At 44.6% G+C, this 24,694-nt stretch overlaps 1 protein-coding gene across 1 annotated transcript in view; it reads right to left on the bottom strand.

Annotated features, from left to right (window-relative positions):
* Positions 1-22,501, bottom strand: part of LOC147112608 (fibronectin type III domain-containing protein 4-like) — a 347,906-nt gene extending 325,405 nt beyond the window's left edge. The window contains exon 1 of the mRNA XM_085997029.1: positions 21,897-22,501. Within this exon, the coding sequence (XP_085853155.1) occupies positions 21,897-21,972 (76 nt within the window). The 5' untranslated portion in view covers positions 21,973-22,501. The remainder of the gene's footprint in view (positions 1-21,896) is intronic.
* Positions 22,502-24,694: the final 2,193 nt, after the last annotated feature.

The raw sequence follows: 24,694 nt of genomic DNA, 5'->3' as shown, positions 1-24,694 counted from the left end.
TCTTCACCTTGTTCGGGTTCCCCAGCTATATACATAGTGACCGGGGCTCATCTTTCATGAGCGACGAACTTCGTCAGTACCTGCTCGCGAGAGGTATTGCTACGAGCAGGACCACCAGCTACAACCCCCGGGGGAACGGCCAGGTGGAAAGAGAGAACGCGACGGTTTGGAAGGCCGTCCTCTTAGCCTTAAAATCTAAGGGCCTTCCGACCTCTCGCTGGCAGGAGGCCCTCCCTGCGGCGCTCCACTCCATCCAGTCACTGCTTTGTACTGCCACTAATGCCACCCCTCATGAGCAAATGTTCGTTTTCCCCAGGAAGTCCACATCGGGAACCTCGCTACCGACATGGCTGACTTCTCCTGGGCCCGTCCTACTGCGGAGGCACGTGAGGGCCCATAAAACAGACCCCCTGGTCGAGAGGGTGAACCTCCTACACGCCAACCCCCAGTATGCCTACGTGGCATACCCAGACGGGCGGGAGGACACGATCTCCATACGAGACCTCGCACCCTCGGGCGCCCTTGAATCACCACCGTTATTATCCACCACTTCTCCCAACCCAACCCCTGTAGACGGCATGCCGGAGCCCCAGGACCCTTCGTCGACCACTCAGAAACCAGACTCGATGTTGGATACTGCAGCACCGCCGCCGCTGCTACGACGATCAGCTCGGCATACAAGGCCTCCTGATAGACTTACCTACACGAGCTTTTAGTACACTTCACCCCGCCGGACTCAATTTTAAACAAGGGGTGAATGTGGTAAACCACTGTTATTGTTTTCATTGTTGTTCACTACTGTTATCGTTATTGCACATTGTTACCTCTTGCTACTCACTGTGTACCAACGCATGCCTCAGCTGGCTCCGCCTACATGACCTGGTATAAAGGTGGCTGCCCGGCAACCCACTTCCTTCTTGGAACCAGTCGTCCACGAGAGGCATGCTCTGTTCTTTAGTTAATAAAAACCTTTTCATTACTTTCCTAATTCATCGCCTTTTATGAAGTAATTGATAAGCGTATCACTATGTTTCTATTTCTATTTTATTACATGGGTTTCTAGGATCTTCACTAGTGTTTCAGTATGAAATTTTAGAAATTGGACCCTTCTTCTGTGAAAAACAAAGCATAAAATATCTTGCCTACAGTGTGAAAACAAGTGACTATGTTGAGAATATGGTAGACATGAGCTTATTGCAAGTTAGCATGCCCGATATGTTATCTGTACTGCAATGATAATACTAAAGTACACAATATGTTTCACACTGGTAGATCTAAAAATTTGTGACAGGCAATGTGAACATTGAAAACACCAAGTTTATTTTGTGAATGGTCTATTGATTTCTGGCACTTTTTTGCTTTTTCCAGTATTTGAGGGAACTGTTACAGGAACGATTTATCCCAGTTATAGCAGCTCATGCTAATAACACACACTGTAATGCACAAACGATCACCACATGATTACAAATGAAGGCGGCATTCAGCCCATTTTAATTCACCCATCCAGTGAGATCTTAAAGCCCCCAACCCCCGCCATTGTAGCACCCAATTATTTCTTAAATTATTCCATGGATTTTGCTTCCACGACTCTAGAAATGTATTCCACATGTTGACCACTCTATGTGTATTCTGATATCAGCCATAAAATTACCTTTTATTAGTTTGAACCTGTATCCTTTAGTTTACTCCCGCAGTTTAATTAAAGCAATATTCCGAGATCACTTTTTCTATGTGCTTAACAACCTTAACAACCTCTACAAGCTCACCTCTCAGGTTCTTTCTTCCTAGACTAAAAAGCCCAAGTTTCTCCAGTCTTTCCTCATAATTCAAACCTCTTAGACTGGGGATCAGCCTTGTGACTCTTGTCCACTGCAAGACAAGAGAGTTTTATAATGCGCAGACTGCAAATTCAAAAGGAAGGTCAGGGTTCTTAACCCCCTTATTTATCTGTCAGCCAATGCCAGGCTGAGCCAGCACAGGATCCACATGTTTCTCCAACCTCTGCAGACAAATTTCTGCCATCCAGGTATGCGTACGCATGCAGACAAGAATATACTTGGTCACTCTGGGACGATTTTAACAGAAAGTGCGTCAGGGTGTGAAAAAAAAACCTGATTTAATTCAGCAAACAATGCTGACTGTCAGTTGGCAAAAAGCATCAATCAATTAAACATAGTCAGCATTCCTCTATAGAGCTCAACACACTTGTTCACTTTCAGTGCAGCCGCTATACTGGAATGATGTCAAGCAGATGGAATCCAATTTAGTCCTTGCACTTCCCAACACTAATATCACTGATGTTGATGGGGATCAATGTGTTTTCAAACTGGTCTAGGGCTGCATTCTTTTCTTCACAGTCTTTGTCAAGTTTTTCACTAAATACAGTATAGTATCTTTAATGAACTCGCCCTTGAAACAAAACATACCTGAGAGCTGTCTGTTTGGCTTTGATACAGTGTAACAAAACTAGACCACAGCTTGTCTTGGTTTTGAACGGATTGCACATTAACAAGAACTGAACAACATTTACAAATTCAGGAAATTGCTTTTACTGAAGTGTCTGTGGAAGATCATTAAGTACACAATCCTTTGACTCCCTTATAAAATGATGGTGTGGAGATGCCGGTGTTGGACTGGGGTGGACAAATGTAAGAAATCACACACCAGGTTATAGTCCAACAGCCTTATTTGAAATCTCAAGCTTTCGGAGCGCTGCTCCTTCGTCAGGTGAAGTGGAGAGATGCATAAAAACACAGCTTATATAGTCAGAGAATAATGTCAGATGTTTACAGGTAATCTTTCTAACTGCCATTTATCACACCTCGGCAGAGAGATAATCACAGCAATCAAAGGTGTTCTCTCCACACAGATGCGGCCAGACCTGCTGTGATTTCCAGCAAAAAAAATGTTTTTTGTCTTTTTTTGTTTTTCATACAGACCCCAGCATCTGCAACATTTGACCCCTTGTGACCCCACCTCATTGTTCTTTGATGTAATGTTTTCCTGACTGACCTGTTTGGACACCATCCACACCTTTGATTGCTGTGATTATCTCTCTGCCGAGGTGTGATAAATGGCAGTTAGAAAGATTACCTGTAAACATCTAACATTATTCTCTGACTATATAAGCTGTGTTTTTATGCATCTCTCCACTTCACCTGACGAAGGAGCAGCGCTCCGAAAGCTTGTGATTTCAAATAAGGCTGTTGGACTATAACCTGGTGTTGTGTGATTTCTTACATTTATAAAATGATGTCAACTTCTCAGCTCATACAAGGCATCATATATTTGAGGACTTTTGCTTTAAAGATCAGAGCCCTGAAAAATTCCTGGGCTCGAGAAGGAAAAGAAGATTTCCAATCTGCTGAGAGGGAGGGAGTCATCAGGTATTTGGAGCACAAGCTAGTTCTGCCAGTATTGCACCCCATTTGCAGTGGCTCTTTAAATTCTGGTAAGGGAGGGATGGCTGATCGTCCACCTGCCTGCTACCCCCACCCACCCAGCCCACACATCAAGGGGGCGTGTCTAGGGCATACCCTGGGAAATTCTGCCTCTTTTGCCCTTGTCAGGCCTCAGCGGAACACATGCAAGCTGAGCACTGGCATGAGTCCCACCGAGGGCCATGCATAGATCCTAAACCTTCACAAGGGAAAGGTCATTGATCCTTTAGGGAATCGACTACCTTCCCTAAGAGACCTGCTAGCTCCATTGGGAGCAGGAGACTGAGAAGCAAAGTTCTTCATTGGGCTTCTGCCAGGCCTCCTCTCTCCCACTACAGGACCATGGCACAGCTCCAACATTCAGACTGGAGGTTTGGGGTGGGCAGCACTGAAGCACCCTTACAGGTGCAACACTCCTGCCTGGCCATGCAAATGAAGCCATCCCCACAATTTTGGACAGGCTCCGTGTCTTCATGCATGCATAGAAGGGATTCCACTCTGCCTCAATTGCAAAGGCAATGCAGGACCCCAGGTCTTCTAGGGCCCAGGGCTCTGCAATACCACTGAGTGATACTGTTGTATGTCCAAAATTCCTCACACTGCTATTTTAGTAGAGTTGTTAACCTCCTTATTTTTAATATCCCTGTGCTACAAATAGCAGAGAGAGGAATTTCAGATAAATGCATTAAGTGTCCATGTGCTAGTATCCCACAGCAGAATTTCAGGACAAGAGAAAGCTCCATCTCAATTTTCCTCTCAAGGTCGCCTAAAACATGGATTTATTTAATTCAGACAATTTTGTTTAGTCTACTTCATTGCAAATTTAGCTATGGTGTACAGAAATCATTGTTTTACACATGGCTACACTACTTAAATTATAAATAAATTAATTGATTCATTAATTTCAATACCAGTTTGGTGAATACTCTAGGATCGGGTTCAATAATGGCGGACTCACCTCAATGAGCAAGTTATCTGACCCACAGTAAATTCAGCTGACTTCTAAATGTTAATTAAAATAATCATGTGCTTGACCTTCCAATCGACATGGTCATTGCCACAGAAATCCTCAGCAGGCTGCAGCATTCTGGAATGACAGGTCATCACCAAGCAGAACACATGACACAAACCCCTTTCTCTGTTCACAGCTGCTTTTCTTACTGCTGAGATTCTCCAAAATAAGCACTCAGTGAGACAACATGAAAGCCGGCCATTTTAAAATATGTTTTTATCTTCTTTGGGAAAAACTTTACCAGGTTTCTAGGTGGTGGGGATACGGTATGTACTTAACTGTTGGGTGAGCATTATATATCCAAAAATGATATTATACAGGTATTACTAACAGAGCTTTTCCAATAGTTCATTGCGGGTTGGCTCCTTACTAGCTGAGTGGGTAGGAGTACGTTGTGTTGTAGTACTAAACCACAAAGCTTCAATCCTTAGTCTGCGCAAAGTTAGCTGATCTCATCCAAATTATTGTGAGGATGTGACACTTAGATTTGAGCGCTAGTGAGTTTTGGCCGTAACTCACTTATGCTTAAACTTTCACGATCTTTTGCACTGGTTCGGCCAATTGCACCCAGATTGTGCTAATATAACTAGCGGAAACAAGTGGAAGCTCTAGGCCAGTATCTTCAGGCCAGGGTGAGGAGAAATCGGTCATCCTTTCCAATGCCGATCACTATCCAGCTACCTTTGTTGAAAGTGTGAATGGGTATTGGGTGGTGGCGAGATAAGACAGAAAGGTAATTTTCCCCTCACCGACATGCAAATACCGGGGGGGCGGGGGGGCGGTGATTTTCACCTCCACCACTTGGGCGGTAAACTGGCAGACTGGACACCCGCCCATTATCCAATCCGGCTGAATTATATTTCCAAATAGATAGATAGGAAAATCATGCGGGCTTTATATCGTGCAGCCGATCTGCTCTGCCAGTTTACTGCACAAACGGTGAACGTGAAAATTATTTCCCAGAGTCCGTGGAATGTACCTTCACTCTCTGTTCCGAGGAGAGGAGGGATGAAGGGGATAAAATCAGAGGAGGGCGAAATATGTAGCAAATAGTCATTTTTTAAATTATAGTTCATAATTGCCATGGCTGGCCAAGATCACATCGAAATTCTCCATTTCCAATTTTTGACCCTCATCTAAATCTTGAAGCCAGTAATAAACTGTGCCATGCAGTACATGAAAAATGACTTTTCAGAGCTGTATTATACAACTTCACATGTTCCATACTAGAAATATCAGGCTGAGGAATCTGGTTTCTGACCTGATGGTAGTGGCTAAGCATATCCCACAAATGTAATAAGCAAGGTACAAAATGATTTTTTCATATGTTATGTGACATAGGTCATTATCATTCAAGTGGCAATGGAAATCTAGTACTCAGGATTAATAGCAAACACAATAGGTAACAAGGTTTAAATATTTCATAAACCTTCTTTACAGTTCATCATATCACATGGGATTTTCAGCTCTAACAAGCTATAAAATTTATTCAATGTGCAGATATTCAAACATTATTAATGCCTTCCATTACTTTATGTCCAGAATGATGCAGGCTTATGAGGTACAAGGTTGGAACATATTCTTTGAGTTTCACTTAATGTCGTAAACAAGGAAAACAAAGCTCAAATGGATGGCCAAATGTAAGAAGTCACACAACACCAAGTTATAGTCCAACAGCTTTATTTGAAATCACAAGCTTTCGGAGCACTGCTCCTTCGTCAGGTGAAGTGGAGAGATGCATACAGGCACAGCTTATATAGTCAGAGAACACTGCCAGATGATTACAGGTAATCTTTCTAACTGCCCTTTATCACACCTCGGCAGAGAGATAATCACAGCAATCAAAGGTGTGAATGGTGTCCAAACAGGTCAGTCAGGAAAACATTACATCAAAGAACAATGAGGTGGGGTCACAAGGGGTCAAATGTTGCAGATGCTGGGGGCTGCACAAATGGATGGCAAGCATCCTCTAAAGCTTGAAATGAGGTTAAGTCTTTAGGGTAAATGTTATGAATTTGTGCTCCTGATGTGGAGCTTCGCCTGCCAGGACTGCACATAAAGAATTTGGGTGCAAAGGTCAGCAGGCCCCAAAGAAATTTTTGCCCATAATGGACAATACAATCTGTGGTGCCTGCTGGCCTCCATGCCCAGATTCCTGATGTATGCTCCCAGTGGGCAAAGTTCTGAGCTGGGAATGCAATTAGTAAACTTACCCCATAACTCAATGGTTGGCATCGGTTATTGCATGTGAAAAGACATTCTGTGCGGGGTTTTCCTCCGAATTACTGTCCAATAATGGGCAGTGTCAGGGTGCAGAATGGATGAGACCTGGGATGGGAAGGCCTCCTGCTGAATCCCCCACGCCTAAAGTCGACCAGCAAGATATTGCTCCACTCCCACGATTACCAATGTCAGTTGGCTGCCCATTGCTCAAGCTGCTGCACGTAAATTAGAGGAGTGGTTGGATTACTTCCTTCTGTCCCGACTCTGTACCGCTGATTAGGAGGTGGTAGGGGGACTCATTTTCATGGCTGAATGGTAGGAAATTTGGCCATCTCTCATTGCTGGGCTCATTGAGTCAAGTTAAGATTTTGATCTGCACAGTTTGGGGGCTTCTGCCCCCTTTAAATTTTGTACCATCCATTTCAATTGTTGCAACACTTTCCCCACTGTAGCACCAGAAGTATTTCCTCCCTGGAAGTGGTGGACTCCCTCTGAAGAGTGAGGCAGTCCTGGGAGCCCACTTTGCATATGAAATCCAGGAAAAATGGTTGTTGGGATCATAGCAACAATGGTCCAGCAGAACGAAGTCCTCCCCCAATCCACTTCTGGCAGTGATCCCACCCTAAAGGGGAATGCCCCTCGAGTGTGTAGCATTCTGTTGAATTGTTAACATGCTTTTGAAATCTGTAGATCTCTTTGGACTTTTATTTACTCTGTGCATTATAGCTAGCATACATGATGAAGAAAGAAATTGCAATTTATATAGCACTTTACTACATCAAGGACATCCCAAAATACTTCATAATTAGTGAATTACTCTTTCTGGAATGCAATCACTGTTATGTAAGTGAAGATGGCAACCAACTGCTTGGACAGCAAGATCCTACAACTTCAAATATGATAAATAACTATACATTTTTTTGGTGTTGGTTGAGGGATGAATGTTGGCTAGGAATAGTGCCATGGGACCTTTACATCCAGTTGAACAGACAGACAGGGCCTTGGTTTAACACCTCAGAGTGGGGCTCAAACCTATTACCTTCAAAGTCAAAGATGCCAACTAAGCCAAATGGACAATGTGCATTAATAAGCAACAATCTTGTGATTTGTTGTTAGCTATGTGGGACCAGACCTGTAGCCATAGAGCAGCATCTAGATGGCACAGTCCATATAAATGAAAGTGACCGCCACACTCATGTTCTATGACACTGGGTGCTTCCAGGCATTCCTCAGATCAGGCAAGGTTTGCTTCACTGCTGTATCACTAAGGTAACAGATGCTTTCTTCTGCCATCAAGGGATATGGAGATCAGGCAGGAAAGTGGAGTTGAGGTAGAAGATCAGCCATGATCTTATTGAATGGCGGAGCAGGCTCGAGGGGCCAAATGGCCTACTCCTGCTCCTATTTCTTATGTTCTTATGTTCAACAATGGCATGCAGCATCACCTGGAGATTCTTACCAATCATGTGATATTTAGTCACATCCCCAATTCAAACACATGCAGACAGTCTCTCCCTTTTTTAATCAACTGAATGAGTCCCTACTCCTTCGAAGTTCAAATGACAAAGTTCATTTTCCAATTTGCAGTCCTGATGGGAAGTCTTGACTGCAAAGATCGCATACATTTTAGCAGGAAGAATGAGGAGAGGCAATATAAACTAAATTATACAAGTAAGTGGTGCAGGAACAGAGAGACCTGGGGTGTATGTACACACATCTATGAAGGTGGCAGGACAAGTTGAGAAGGCTGTTAAAAATAGCATATGGGATCCTTGGCTCTATTAATAGAGGAATAGAGTACAAAAGCAAGGAAGTTATGCTAAACCATTATAAAACACTGGTGGCCTCAGCTGGAGTATTGTGTTCATTTCTGGGCACCACACTTTAGGAAAGATGTCAAGACCTTGGAGAGGGTGCAGAAGAGATTTACTAGAATGGTATCAGGGATGAGAGACTTCAGTTACATGAAGAGACTGGCTAAGCTGGGGTTGTTCTCCTTAGAGCAGAGAAGGTTAAGATGAGATTTGATAGAAGTGTTCAAAATCAGGAAGGGTTTTGATGGAGTAAATAAAATGAAACTGTTGTCAGTGGCAGAAGGGTCAGTACCCAGAGGACACAGGTTTAAGGTGATTGGCAAAAGAACCAGAGGCAACATGAGGGAACTTTTTTTTTACACAGCAAGTTGTTGTGATCTGGAATGCACTCCCTGAAAGGGTGGTGGAAGCAGATCCAATAGTAACTTTCAAAAGGGAATTGGATAAATACTCGAAAAGGAACAAAATTACAAGGCTATGGGGAAAGAGCAGGGGAGTGAATTAATTGGATAGCCCTGCCAAAGAGCTGGCACAGGCATGATGGGCTGAATGGCCTCCTTCTATGCTGTATCATTCTATGATTCTATGTCAGAAATTACGGTGTATGCTGAAAGATCTCCATAATTCGACTAGGTGTCCACCTCTTGTGTTGCAGACCCTGATGGTCTCATCTGTGTTGCAGGAATAGCCCATCCTTTTTCTACTGTAGGCCCTGTATTAATGGAGTGCTCTTCCTCTCACCCAGTGATGGGTGCTGACAAGAAAAGGAGGTGATTTGAGAGCCAGCTACATGTTTCTATCCGCAAGTGAAGGCTTAGTCCTGTCTGCGGCCACGCATTGTGTTTTTTTATTCATTCATGGGATGTGGTCGTCGCTGGCAAAGCCAGCATTTATTGCCCATCCCTAATTGCCCTTGAGAAGGTGGTGGTGAGCCGCCTTCTTGAATTGCCGCAGTCCATGTGATGAAGGTACTCCCACATTGCTGTTAGGGAGGGAGTTCCAGGATTTTGACCCAGCGATGATGAAGGATCGGTGATACACTTCCAAGTCAGGATGGTGTGTGACTTGGAGGGGAACTTGGAGGTGGTGGTGTTCCCATGCGCCTGCTGCCCTTGTCCTTCTAAGTGGAAGAGGTCACAGGTTTGGGAGGTGCTGCCGAAGAAGCCTTGGCAAGTGGCTGCAGTGCATCTTGTAGATGGTATACACTGCAGCCACAGTACGCCGGTGGTGGAGGGAGTGTATGTTTAAGGTGGTGGATAAGATGCCAATCAAGTGGGCGGCTTTGTCCTGGATGGTGCTGAGCTTCTTGAGTGTTGTTGGAGCTGCACTCATCCAGGCAAGTGGAGAGTATTCCATCACACTTCTTACTTCTGTCTTGTAGATGGTGGAAAGGCTTTGGGAGTCAGAAGGTGAGACACTCGCCACAAAATACCTAGCCTCTGACCTGCTCTTGTTGCCATAGTATTTATGTGGCTGGTCCAGTTAAGTTTCTGGTCAATGGTGATCCCCCAGGATGTTGATGGTGGGGGATTCGGCAATGGTAATGCCATTGAATGTCAAGGGGCGGTGGTTAGACTCTCGCTTGTTGGAGATAGTCATTGTCTGGCACTTGTGTGGCACAAATGTTACCTGCCACTTATCAGCCCAAGCCTGAACGTCGTCCAGGTCTTGTTGCATGTGGGCATGGACTGCTTCCTTATCTGAGGAGTTCTGAATGGCACTGAACACTGCAGTCATCAGCGAACATCCTCATTTCTGACCTTATGTTGGAGGGAAGGTCATTGATGAAGCAACTGAAGATGGTTGGGAATCGGACAGTGTCCTGAGGAACTCCTGCAGCGATGTTCTGGGGCTGTGGTGATTGACCTCCAACCACCATAACCATCTTCCTTTGTGCTAGGTATGACTCCAGCCAGTGAAGAGTTTTCCCCCCGATTCCCATTGACTTCAGTTTTACGAGGGCTCCTTGATGCCACACTCGGTCAAATGCTGCCTTGATGTCAAGGGCAGTCACTCTTGCCTCACCTCTGGAATTCAGCTCCTTTGTCCATGTTTGGACCAAGGCTGTAACGAGGCTGTAATGAGGTTGGGAGCCGAATGGTCTTGGCAGAACCCAAACCTTGACTGCCTCCACCCCTACCTCAGCCCATCTACCACTAAAACTATTTAAATATTGCCAGCAAGAGCCCATTCCACTAGCGACACATCTCAGGCAGCTGTCAGAAGAAAGTGGGTGGGGAAATGAGGCACTGGCCAGTTGCTTGTTGTCCCACTGTCACCACCAGCTCAGAAGAGGGGTTGCAGGATCTTAAAAAAAAATGCAATCTTGTGGGGGTCCAGGCCAAGTCCAAGGCCAGTGGAGGGGACAAGGGAGGTGAAGATGTAGAATTGGGTGTTGTTGATGCACATGTGGAAGCTAACCCCATGACTTTGAATGATGTCACCAAGAGGCAGCATGTAGATGAGGAAGAGGAGAGGTCCAAGGTGGGTCCTAAATTAAACCAGCCAACAGGCCAGTGCACCTCTTCTCACTTGGCAAACTAACATACCAGTGGATTCCCTCACCATCGCCAAGGAAAATACCAGCGTGGGTGTCACATCCCCACCGATGCAGATAATCTCATTTGGTGTGGGCGGAAGTTCTCCGGAGTGCGCTGGTAGGCCTGTATAAATTGCAGAACCACCATCTTTTTTTCAGCCTTGTCCTGTGCACAATATTCCAAGGGTAAAAACTGCTAATCCATCTTCTACAGCTATTCACTCCTGGAATTATTTTATTTACTTGTCATGATGCAGATGCTACACAATCAGGAGACAGGTGTGAACAAACAAATCTGAGCCAAATTACTTGACAATCAGAAAGAACATGGGGGTACAGCAATGATCTATTGATATCAGGAATTTTCTATTTATTTTGCACGGTACAGCCGAAGCAGTGCTAGTGCTCTGTTCAACAAACTACATGCAGCAGAAACAATCTGCAGCAGACATCCGCAATTACATCAACTGTGAAGCTGATACATGTTGCATTTTTAGACACCAAGTACACGGTTACACAAGAACCATGGTCTCTAAAGATGAATAATAACATAAATGTGATAGCATTTTCCTTAGATCTTGGTAAATCCCTTTTCTTGCTTCATCCTCCTTTGAATGGAATTTAGGGGGCTGAAAATCCATGGGAGTCGGAGACGGGGAAGAGGTCTCCTGTTTTACATACCAACGGGAGGCACCCACAGTAGTAGGAACGTCAGAGAAAAGAAGCCAGAAGGTCCAGTGACAATTGCTGGGCTTGGGTGAGGCGTCAGGCCCGCTCTAACCCAGAACAAGAGGAACAGCAGTTTCCTTTGTGAGGGAACAGCATTTAAATAGTTTTTCCCTGCTACTGCTACTGTCTTTCTGTTTTTCATCAGCAGTAACCTACTAGCTATGTATTACCAACCATAGAGTTTATAAACAATGTAATTCATGACAGACAATATAAGCCTATCTAGGTAAGATTAACTATATCCTAAATGGCCTTATTGAAGGCAACCTAAAACTCTATCACAATTAAAGGGGCAGTTTTTTCATGGAGGGTTTATGTGATAAATCTTTTTTAATTTGTTTACAAACTTACAATCCAATGGTGTAAATCATATTGAAACAAATTACTTACATGTGACATCAAAAATGAGTTACATTGATTTGAATCTTCTTCCTCTCCAATAAAAAATGTTGCCAAAGACATTTTTCCATGAAGACAGTGCCCCTTTAACTCAACTTTCTCAACATGTTACTGCAACTAAAAAATCACTGAATCATCACTGCAGGCATGTTCGAATTGGCTCTTCCATTGTGTTGTTAGTTGTAATTTACCTGATGCCACCGAAAGCATATTGGTGAAAGTTGAGAGAATCTGACTGTGTGCTTAAAAAAAGGATTAAGTATGAGCTCTCATTTATGCTATCTCAGTTCACTTGGAGGAAATGAACTCCCCTGTGTTAATTAAGAAAGCTATGAAATTAGGTGTTATGCAATTAAATCGGTATGAACAAAATAATCTCTACACAAATTTGTATTTAAAGCTTCTATACACAAAGATTAATGCAAATTAGAATCGTTAGGCTGAGTGCCCCAAATTTTAAAATGTTTTGCAAACTACAGTGCAAAGTGAAAAATACTATTGCAGTCTTTCTAATTCCATTTTCACGTTATAATTTTCAGTTTCTTTTAAATTATATCTGTATTTAATTTTTGCCTTAGACTTGGGTTACCTATTAATCTTAAAGTGTGTCACCAGAACCTCATTTTAGAGCGACACTCATTCTGGTTTAAAAGTGTCAGCAATTTTGATGTGTCTCACTCTTAAAATAAACATTGCTCCTTTTTTTTTAATGGATTTGCAACCTGCCTCACTCATACCCTCCTAAAAATGTCCTGATGTTGACAACCCTGCACAATAAAATGTCTCAGCAAACAGGAAAATATCAAAGCTTTCGACTAACTGGAGGAAATGGGATAAGCAATGGCAGATGGATTTTAATGAAAGTAAAGATAAAGTAAAGCATTTTGAAGAAAATTTCAACAGAAAATGCTGGAAACATATAGCAAGTCAGGCAGCATCCGTGGAAAGAAAAAAAGTTAATGTTTCAGGTCTGTAACCCTTCGTCAGAACTGAAGGATCACAGACCCGAAATGTTAACTCTGTTTCTCTCTCCACGGATGCTGCCTGGCCTGCTGAGTGTTTCCAGCATTTTCTGTTGTTATTTCAGTTTTCCAGCATCTGCAGTATTTTGCTATTGTGTTGAAGAAAATCTCTGCATGTAATGCGAGGTTTAACAAAGTGGAAAGGAAAGCATTTGGATGTGATTGTTGATCATTCATTGAAAGTTTCCAGGCAACATGAAACTGTTATTAACAAATCTAGGTAAAATATGAAGGTAAACTCAAGATTATTTGATTTTTAATCAGAACAAGTTAGTCTAACCATGTAAGATCACTGGTGAGGCCATGTTTAGAACATGGCTGGGTCATGCAATGCATAAACAGAATGCATTTTTGGGCAACTTACCTCTTGAAAGGATTTTACTTGTTGCAGCGGTTTCAGAGAGGAGCGACAAGCACAATTTAGGGTTTTAAGTTACTAATATGGTTTTAATATGACCCAGAATTTAAAAATGTTCAGAGCATAGATGGTATAAATGACAGTGTGATAAGGTAGACTCTACATATTCCATGAAAGAAACAAGCTGCACTGGGGGAATAGTCTTTACTTAGTCCATGGTGGAGGAGTGTGGTGGTGGTGGCAGGGGGGGGGGGGCGGCGGTGGGGAGGGGGACTGGATGTGCAGTGGGTTAGCATGTTGTCTTTTCACCTAGGTAACTTGAACGTCAGTCCAGCTCAGACTGATGAAGTGAAAATCTCCTTTTGCAACTGATGTTAGGATCCTATGTAAAAAAGAGTTTGAATAGTCCCCACCTAGGTCCCAGAGTGTTGAGTCCATAGCAAAAATCTGCCACATTAGTACAGTAAGAAATGTTGCATCTTAGATTGACAGGACATAAAGATTGATCACTTTACAACCTTCCTGACTCAACATCGAGTTCAACAATTTCAGATCATAACCTCTGCTCCCATTTTTTCGGACAGCAGGTGCTGGTAATGATTCTGCTGCTGCCATTTACAGCTCCTCTAGACCCATCTTTTGTTTCTTTACTTGCCTGGTTATCACCCCTTTTGCCTTGCACCATCATCCCTTTTGTCATTTAATCTCTCCTTTCTCCTTCCACCCTATCACAGACCTTCCCTATTGTTTTATCCTCCCCTCCCCCCTTTCCTTGCCTCAGTCCTTGCTTAAAACCAGTTACCAGTTACATCTCTAACATTTTCCAGTTCTGATGAAAGGCCACCAACCTGAAACGTTAACTCGGTTTCTCTCCTCGCAGATGCTGCCCGATTTGCTGAGTAGTTGCAGCTTTTCTGTTTATATTTCAGAATTCCAGCATCTGCAGTTTTGTCTTTGTATAAATTTTAGATTGTTAATATGGAAAATGGAGATGCCACACTGACGTAATAGTGTTCCACGGAGGTTAGGATTGAGGCACACTGTTGGGGGTCGGAGCAGAGGAAGCTTTACCGGTCATAGGGACGCTTGAACTGGATGTAGAAAGGTATTTAATTCTGTAGCACTGACATTCTTCCGCTTGATGAATACAAAAATTCTCCAAAGAAAGGTGTTAAAGTAGCATTATGGCCTAATTGACATTGGTGGTAGAACAGCTGTGACATGATTTGTTAATTATTAAACAAAAACTGATTTGACATTACGCCATTAACACCATATAAAGAATCCTGACAAGTCTCACCATTCACAAGATTGGTTTCACACAATCTAATCACAGCATATTGAATACGTGACACTTCCTCCTTTTCATGGGATTTGGGATTACACAAACCGATCGGTACACCATGCAGACTGCAACAGACTTCTTTCTAACCCAATGTTACATGACGAGATCTTACATCGGAATGTATGCCATTCACGGGAACTGCGGCCACAAGCACTGACCCGGGACAGGGACAGGACACGCGACACGACCGCCACTCAAAGGACCAGGATTTCGCAAACAGAGCAGTACAGTGTATAAAACCGGTGGCACATTTCTCTACATTCAAAGGGACAGATACAATAAAACTCAGCGCCATGTGCAGAACCGGCGACACGTCTCTCCATTCGCCACAAACCGAAGGAAAATTTAAAAAGTCTCCTCTTCGGGTTCTCGTGATTTTATTTAATTACAAATGTTTCGCAAGCTGTACAACACATACTATTATTGGTTAGAATGACATTCTTGTCGTAACACGTTACATCGTAAGCTGAAAACTGAAAACAAATGTATATAACATGAGCTGCGAAGTGGTCAAGTCCACTCGAAAGGACGGAGGCAGCGGATTGGGACAGGAGGGTGTGAGGGGACACGGGCTGGGGCAGGGAGCGGCGCAGAGTGAAAACTCGCATTTCATTTTTACTGCGCGATTCCTCTGGAGAGTTCCTCCATTAACAAATATCATTGCCTTAATTCTTCGCTTGTATCGATTTGATTCTGGCATAGAATCAATTTGGGAGAGCTGCAGAAGTACGGTTTGTGTACTGGTTAGTCCGACCGCTCAGTAAACGAATGGCCAGTGAAAGAATGACCAGGTAGTCTAGCTGCTCCAGTGCTGACACCCTAAACTGTAACCTAAAGGAGGAAAGCAACACTACTCGACAGTCCGGGACGGTTAAATGTTTGATGAAATAAAGACAGATTTTTTTTGTTCGTTCACGGGATGTGGGCGTTGCTGGAAAGGCCAGCATTTATTGCCCATCCCTAATTACCCTTGAGAAGGTGGTGGTGAGCCACCGCCTTGAACTGCTGCAGTCCGTGTGGTGGTTAGACTCTCGCTTAGTGGAGATAGTCATTGCCTGGCAGTTGTGTGGCGCGAATGTTACCTGCCACTTATCAGCCCAAGCATCAACGTCGTCCAGGTCTTGTTGCATGCGGGCATGGATTACTTCATTATCTGAGGAGTTGTGAATGGCACTGGACACTGTGCAGTCATTAGCGAACATCCCCACTTCTGACCTTATGTTGGAGAGGAGGTCATTGATGAAGCAGCTGAAGATGGTTGGGCCTAGGACACTGCCCTGAGGAACTTGTGCAGCAATGTCCTGGGGCTGTGATGATTGACCTCCAACAAACACAACCATCTTTCTTTGTGCTCGGTATGACTTCAGGCACTGGAGAGATTTCCCCCTGCTTCCCATTGACTTCAGTTTTACTAGGGTTTCTTGATGCCACACTCAGTCAAATGCTGCCTTGATGTCAAGGGCAGTCACTCTCACCTCACCTCTGGAATTCAGCTCCTTTGTGCATGTTTGGACCATGGCTGTAATGAGGCAGGGAGCCATGTGGTCCTGGCGGAACCCAAACAGGCCATCGGTGAGCAGGTTATTGCTGAGTAAGTGCCATTTGATAACACTGTCGATGACACCTTCCATCACTTTGCTGATGATTGAGAGTAGACTGATGTGGCGGTAATTGGCCGGATTGGATTTGTCCTGCTTTTTATGGATAGGACATACCTGGGCAGTTTTCCACATTGTCAGATGGATGCCAGTGTTGTAGCTGTACTGGAGCAGCTTGGCTAGAGCCATGGCTAGTTCTGGAGTGCAAGTCTTCAGCGATGTTGTCGGGGCCCATAGCCTTTGCTGTATCCAGTGCGCTCAGCCGTTTCTTGATATCATGTGGAGTGAATCGAATTGGCTGAAAACTGGCTTCTGTGATGGTGGGGACCTCAGGAGGAGGCTGATATGGATCATCCACTTGGTACTTCTGGCTGAAGATGATTGCAAATGCTTCAGCCTTGTCTTTTACACTTGCATGCTGGGCATCCGCCATCATTGAGGATGGGGATATTCACAGAGCCTCCTCCTGTTAGTTGTTTAATGGTCCACCACCATTCACGACTGGGTGTGGCAGGACTGCAGAGCTTTGATCTTATCTGTTGATTGTGGGATCGCTTAGCCCTGTCTATAGCATGCTGCTTCCGCTTTTCAGCATGCATGTAGTCCTGTGCTGCAGCTCCCCCAGGTTGGCACCTCATTTTTAGGTATGACTGGTACTGCTCCTGGCATGCTCTTATGCACTCCTTATTGAACCAGGGTTGGCCCCCTGGCTTGATGGTAATGGTAGAGTGAGGGATATGCCGGGCCATGAGGTTACAGATTGTGGTGGAATACAATTCTGCTGCTGCTGATGGCCCTCAGCGCCTCATGAATGCCCAGTTTTGAGCTGCTAGATCTGTTCTGAATCTATCCCATTTTGCACAGTGGTAGTGCCACACAACATGATGGAGGGTGTCCTCAGTGTGAAGATGGAACTTCGTCTCCACAATGACTGTGCGGTGGTCACTGCGACCAATACTGTTATGGACAGATGCATCTGCGACAGGTAGATTGGTGAGGATGAGTTCAAATAGGTTTTTCCCTCATGTTGGTTCTTTCACCACCTGTTGGAGGCCCAGACTGGCAGCTATGTCCTTCAGGACTTGGCCAGCTCGGTCAGTAGTGGTGCTACCGAGCCACTCGGTGATGGACGTTGAAGTCCACCACCCAGAGTACATTCTGTGCTCTTGCTACTCTCAGTGCTTCTTCCAAGTTGTGTTCAACATGGAGGAGTACTGATTCATCAGCTGAGGGAGGGCGGTAAGTGGTAATCAGCAGGAGGTTTCCTTGCCCATGCTTGACCTGAAGCCAAGAGACTTCATGGGGCCTGGAGTCACTGTTGGGGACTCCCAGGACCACTCCTTCCCGACTGTTTACCACTTTGCCGCCACCCCTGGTAGGTCTGTCCTGCCGGTGGGACAGGACATACCCAGGGATGGTGATGGAGGAGTTTGGGACATTGGCTGAAATGTATGATTCTGTGATTATGACTATGTCAGGCTATTGCTTGACTCATCTGTGGGACAGCTCTCCCAATTTTGGCACAAGTCCCCAGATGTTGGTGAGTTATGTTGCTTTCCGTTGTTGGGCTAAGTACTGGATTTCCTTCCCGTTTTAACAACCTGGCTTTAAATGGCACCTTTGTTTAGGTTAGATAAACATACCAAGGCATTTCACAGAATCAAAAGAATGGACGCCAGCGCAGTGGTGGAAGAGGGGTGACCTTGGTCCAATAAGCAAATAATTCTTCCTAAATTCACTAGATCCTTTTGTCGATTATTTATGGGACCCTTAAGCAGCCTATGCGCCATATCACATATGTACGTGTCACAAATTCAGTTTGCGAGCGTGGGGTTGCAAATAAGAGTAAAAAAATAAACATTTTACCACCTGCAACAAAACTATATTGACTCAACCGTGGTGCTTTGTGTTACCCCCTCCCTCTATGTGTAGTTATATTAGAAATGTCTCATCAGATGAGCTGTGTCCTGACAATGTTTATAAAATGCTGATTGTGGTGCTGTTTTCATGATCTAAATTGGCCACATTCTAAAATTAGTCAAATAATTTTTTAAATCCTTGGATTACAGTCCCTAAACGTGATAGGTTTTATTTTCCTGGGGAGACTAAAAGGAGCAGGTACCTTTTGCTTACCTAGGGACTGAAGAAAATGGCAGCTTCTCTACTATGGCAAAAAGGAATGCTATTTTGAGTCAAGCCAATTTGCCTTTCAGCTTACACTTCTGTGGATGATTGGATCTTCTGTCAAAAATTTCTGACTAATTTCAAGCAAAGAAGTGCAGTTCAATTTCTAAATCCCTTCACATGCAACACAACCTGAGAAAGTTATGAAACAATGAAAACTAGGTACAGTGAGAGATATAAATGTGTTCTTTAATGAAATTATTCTGAATGTATTTGACAATTTTAGTTTAATTGCAGGTGGTAGCCTTCAGTTGAGACAAATAATTGCTTTCTTAGTGCCTACCCAAGAGTAAGTGTTCCTTTCCCATTGGTTTTACTCAACAGTATAGTTGGGACCCTTGAAAATGGCTAAACTCACACCTCACCCTAAGCCTAATTTTTGTTTGAATTTGTATTACAGTACTAGTCACACATGTTGGCATCAATGGTTACTGCAGAATTCATCCCTGAATAAAGATGCTGTAAAACAGTCAAGTACAAGTGAACATGGAATTATTTTTTTAAATCTGGAGGATTAAATCCATTCCCAAACACCAAGTGACACCGTTACACTTATTTGGTAAGCATTAGGTGAACGTTTTACTGATGAATTAGTTGCTGCTTTTGACACAAATGGCTTTGGATGAAAGAACAAAGCGAACATTATCATCAACTGTATGATGCTGAGTTGTTGAGTGCTGGCTATCTGAACTCTGTGCAGACCTGTGAAGTGATAATTCAGATATATATCTGCAACAGGTTGCTGTGCTCTGGAGATGTGCTTGCTATCTGAACTCTGTGCAGACCTGTGAAGTGATAATTCAGATATATGTCTGCAACAGGTTGCTGTGCTCTGGAGATGTTTCAAAGTAATGTGGGGACAAAATAAAGACCCATATCACATGTGTGCGATCACAACACTGGTAAATACTGCATTTACACTCCTTTACAAGTTGTTGCATTGTTTTCATAATTTTCATAAAAGTCAGTCAGGCCATAATAAACAGCAAAATCATTTTTCGCTACACATCAAGAAAATATTGAAATAATGATTGAGCAATATTATCCTGGAATACTGAGAATTATTTTCTCCAAATTTGGTGAAAACTTGTCAGCTTATGTATTTTAAACATTTATTTGCATCCCCCCCCCCCATTTTGTGTTTTTAATCACTCTTTAGGTCTGCCCACACTACTTTTCACTACTGGCTCAAGAGAGCGGGTTGACTGTCGCCCGACTCCCACACCCTTGTGATTAATTTGATAACCAGCCTTTAAGAGAGAAAAGCAGGGGTTGGCTCCCCTGCCCTCTATTGGGTGAATTACCTCGTCCCATCCCTTTGCCCTTATATAGAAAGACCTGCATTTATATAGCACCTTTCAGGACCTCAGAACATCCCAAAGCGCTTTACATCAAATGCAGTACTTTGAAGTGTAGTCACTGTTGTAATGTAGGAAACGCAGCAGCCAATTTGTGCACAGCAAGCTCCCACAAACAGCAATGTGATAATGACCAGATAATCTGTTTTTTTTGTTATGTTGATTGAGGGATAAATATTGGCCAAGACAGGGGGATAACTCCCTTGCCTGAATGTGATTGCGAACTCCCCACGTGGGGAACTGTGTGCATAAAAGCATGTCCTACTTCTCTAAGAATTTATATTAATGCATGTTATACAAACAGCATTCATAACTTTTGTCACTACAAGGCTAGGATTTCACATCTTATGAACAACGCCACAGCTCAAGTTTGCAACTACTGTACTTGGCTGAAGCAACAGTTATTAAAATTAGCATTGCCAGGTGAACAGTGTGTTTCATCCATACACTTTCAATTACTGTAATAAATTAAATGTTGCATGCGCCAACCCTTTCTAAATAAACGCATAGGGAAAAAAACGCGTTTCATTGGTTGCTATGCAGATGACAAATCGATCATGTAGGTCAGTTGCCAACACATGCAGGCTCGCACCCTATACTGCAGGCTTCGGGGCTTTTTCCCCGCTTACGTTCTGTAGAAATACGGATTATCCCGAACCGATAATAATGGAGTGAATATGTTGAACACTAAATAAACCAAGAACTCAGAACACCAAAGCAGTTATTTGCCAATTATTCATTTTATCTCCAGGTTCTTCCATATATTTCAGACAAGTTTTTAGTAAACGGGAGCATGACATTTACACAGGTGTTCTATTATTTCAGAAATGTTTCAAATGTTCATCCTCCTTTTCAGTGTTACTCTCTCTTACTCCCCTTTACTCGCAATCTTCTCGGTGTTTTGTTTCTCAGATTAATTGTCACTTTCTCAGACTTTTTTCAAACCGCTTGCTCACGTTTTTCTTCATTCATTGATGTTATTCTCTCCCTCAAGCTTCCACTTATGCTTCACAATTCGGCATCAGCTTCTTCCCGCTCTTACTCAATTTCAATTCAATTCAATTCAATTCAAATGCTTTATTGGCATGAAAGTTTACAGGGAACCATATTGCCAAAGTTACATAACATCGCATTGCCTCGAGCATTTCTCATTCCCTCGCCTTACATTTCTGATGTTATCACGTTTCGGCATTTTTCTGGTATTTCTTTTACCCGCGTTCTTTAACAAAGTCTCTCCTCACAATTTCTCCAGATCTGTTTAACCCTCTCACTTTCCCACCTTGCTGTAATATCCCATTCGTTTCTCCTTCCGAGTTATATGCCCCCACGTCCAATCTCAATCGCTAATGGTCCCCATCACCTTCCCTCTTCAAGGTTACCCGGGCTGCTTTTACTCAGATACTCGCTGGCAATTCTGCTCAACACCGGTCGCTGTGCCTTTGGGTCTGATCCTGGATTACTTTCTGAGCTTGATTTATTTTAACTGCTTATACATTGATGCTTTGCCCTGCCTCTCTGTCAATCGCATTCTCTCAGTATCTTTGTTCTTTATTTTCCCCCTATCCCCCTCTATTCTGTCATTTGGATGAAGCTTAAGCTCGAGCGGTTGTGCATACGAGTCCCGACCGAGATACATGTAATTCAGCGCCAAACTAACAGGGCACGCCGCACAGCACTGAACACTTTGCATTCCTCTGTTCTTGGCGCAGTTCTCCAGCGTCTCTGCCTATTGCCATCAATTGAGGTCATGAACCTGCTGGATACCCCAATGACTTACATTCACCTGGGGAATGTTGACCAGTATCTGTGCTGTGGAAGTTACAACAGGGATCTGTGTAATGCTCAGAAAGATATATATTTTTTAAATCCACTTACTTGCTGTCACCAGGCGGAAATCACAACTAAATAAGACCAGCATTGCGGAGTTCAAATACAAGGGGAAATGTGCCATTCCGTCCGGTCCCAATAAAATGTACACGATTTGTCCAACGGTTCTAAATGACACATGAAAACAATCCTGGCACCTTCTCTACAAAAAATATCTCGAGAGAGAGAGAGAAGACCGTAAATATTTATCTTCCCGTCTCAAATCGGATCCAGTGAGAGTTTCTTAATCTCAGGTCATTGGTTTGAGGGCGAGGGTTGGAGCACAGTGACCGAGGTGCCGCTGAAAGTTCGCTAGGATGGCAAGCGTACAAGGACAAAAATAAATCCCCAGGGATCAAGTTTCACCATTCACAATTATATCCTCTTTGTAGCTTGGGTGCCGGATCTAGAAAACGTCCGTAAAGCTGCGGAATCGTTCAGCAGAAGGCGAGGCATGAACGTGGGAGCAGACACTGGGAGCTCAGCAAGAATAGCTCGCCTTATTGATGGGGCAACGTGATCATTTCTCGCTTGGGAACACAGAGTGCTTGAGGTAATAAAGGAAAACACGTCTCCTCACCCAGAGCTGAAACTTCCCCGTAATATGAAAAAAAAAGACCGGCGGCGAGGAAAGCCCGCCTGTCTGTGGCAGGGATTGGTTTGTGGAGAAAGAGTCATTGGCAGGTCGACCAGTGAACGGTCGCTGACAGTGTCGGCTTGGGCTTCTGCCACCGCAGTCCGATGAGCTGCAAGAAGCAGTTGACCAGGGGAGGGGAGTGGGGAAACGCTGCAAAGAACACGATAGAGCAATGACTTAATTTGCCAAGTTTCCTTGGAAGGACAGAAATGCAGACGCGGCTAAGCACCTTTAAGCCTTTCACTACCAGATCAATTTACCGCTGACATCACTCATTGTCAGGTCTGGAATGATGACAGGTTAATATACAAAACAGCACCAAATGCAACCGTTACACGGTCTTGGTCGTTCAGCAACTTTTTTCCCAATATATAAAAACCACACAAGACAATGTAGCCTCATTCCAATGAGCATTACTGTGCCATAATGCAATCCGACTGATGCGCTATCAATTACTCAAAGACTGAGGTTAAGCGAGTAACTAACAGGCTTTTATTAACAAGAGAATGAAGGTGTGCCTCGAGTGGTCGACCAGTCCAGAATGCAGAGGGACGGTGGAGCAGTCACCTTTATACCTGGACTCGTGGGAGGAGTCAGCCGAGGCATGTACAGACATGTACACAGTGGAATACAAACAGTGGTTTACCACATTCACCCCTTGTTTAAAAATGAGTCCGGCGGGGTGAAGTGTATTAAAAGTTTGTGTATTGGAGTCTCTCCGGAGGTCTTGTCTGCCGCTGTGATCGGCGTGGCGACGGCAGGGGTAGTGAAGCTTCCGGCGTCGAGTCCCGCGTAGGCTGGGGCACTGGTGTGTAGTCCTCGTGGGTGTCGAGCGGGTCGCGGGGCCCAGGCGTGCCGTCTGCTGGGGTTGGATATTGGATCGTGGGGGGGGGTGGTAGTGGGTAGTGGGTTACTGGGGCCCCCGAGGGTGCGAGGTCTCGTATGGAGACTGTGTCCTCCCGCCCGTCCGGGTACGCAATGTAAGCGTACTGGGGGTTGGCGTGGAGGAGGTCGACCCTCTCGACCAGGGGGTCCATTTTATGGGTCCTCACGTGTCTTCTCAGTAGGACCGGCCCTGGGGACGTCAGCCATGGCGTTAGCGATGTCCCCGATGTGGACTTCCTTGGGAAGACAAACATTTTCTCATGAGGGGTGGCATTAGTGGCAGTGCAGAGCAGTGACCGAATAGAGTGGAGCACATCGGGGAGCACATCCTGCCAGCGGGAGGTCGGAAGGCCCCTAGACTTTAAGGCTAGCAGGGCGGCCTTCCAAACTGTCGCATTCTCTCTTTCCACCTGTCCATTCCCCCGGGGGTTGTAACTGGTGGTCCTGCTTGTGGCAATACCCCTAGCGAGCAGGTACTGGCAGAGTTCGTCGCTCATAAACGATGAGCCCCGGTCGCTATGGATATAGCTGGGGAAACCGAACAGGGTGAAGAGGTCGTTCAGACATTTAATGACCGTGGCACTGGTCATGTCCGGGCAAGGGATGGCGAACGGGAAACGGGAGTACTCATCAATAATGTTGAGGAAGTACACATTACGGTCGGAGGAGGGGAGAGGCCCTTTAAAATCAACGCTCAGGCGCTCGAAGGGGCGAGTGGCTTTTATCAGGTGAGCCCTGTCTGGTCTATAAAAGTGCGGTTTGCACTCAGCGCAGACTTGGCAGTTCCTGGTCATGGTCCTGACCTCCTCAATGGAGTAAGGCAGGTTGCGGGCCTTGATGAAGTGGAAGAACCTGGTGACCCCCGGGTGGCAGAGGTCATTGTGGAGGGCCCGCAGTCTATCGATCTGCGCGCTGGTGCAGGTGCCACGCGATAGAGCATCCGGGGGTTCATTGAGCTTCCCGGGCCGGTACAAGATCTCGTAACTGTAGGTGGAAAGTTCGATTCTCCACCTCAAGATCTTGTCATTTTTGATTTTGCCCCTCTGCTTGTTGTTAAACATAAAAGCAACTGAACGCTGGTCAGTGAGCAGGGTAAATCGTTTTCCGGCCAGGTAGTGCCTCCAATGACGCACAGCCTCCACAATAGCCTGGGCCTCCTTCTCGACAGTGGAGTGTCTGGTCTCCGGGCCCTGGAGGGTTCGTGAAAAGAAGGCCACGGGTCTCCCCGCCTGATTAAGGGTAGCGGCCAGGGCAAAGTCGGACGCGTCGCTTTCCACCTGGAAGG

Source organism: Somniosus microcephalus, chromosome 9 (genome assembly GCF_052327205.1).
Source record: "Somniosus microcephalus isolate GS21.2 chromosome 9, FLI_Smic_1.0, whole genome shotgun sequence".
NCBI lineage: Eukaryota > Metazoa > Chordata > Chondrichthyes > Squaliformes > Somniosidae > Somniosus > Somniosus microcephalus.
Note: the sequence above shows the minus strand (reverse complement) of the source record. Positions and strands in the feature narration are given on the sequence as shown.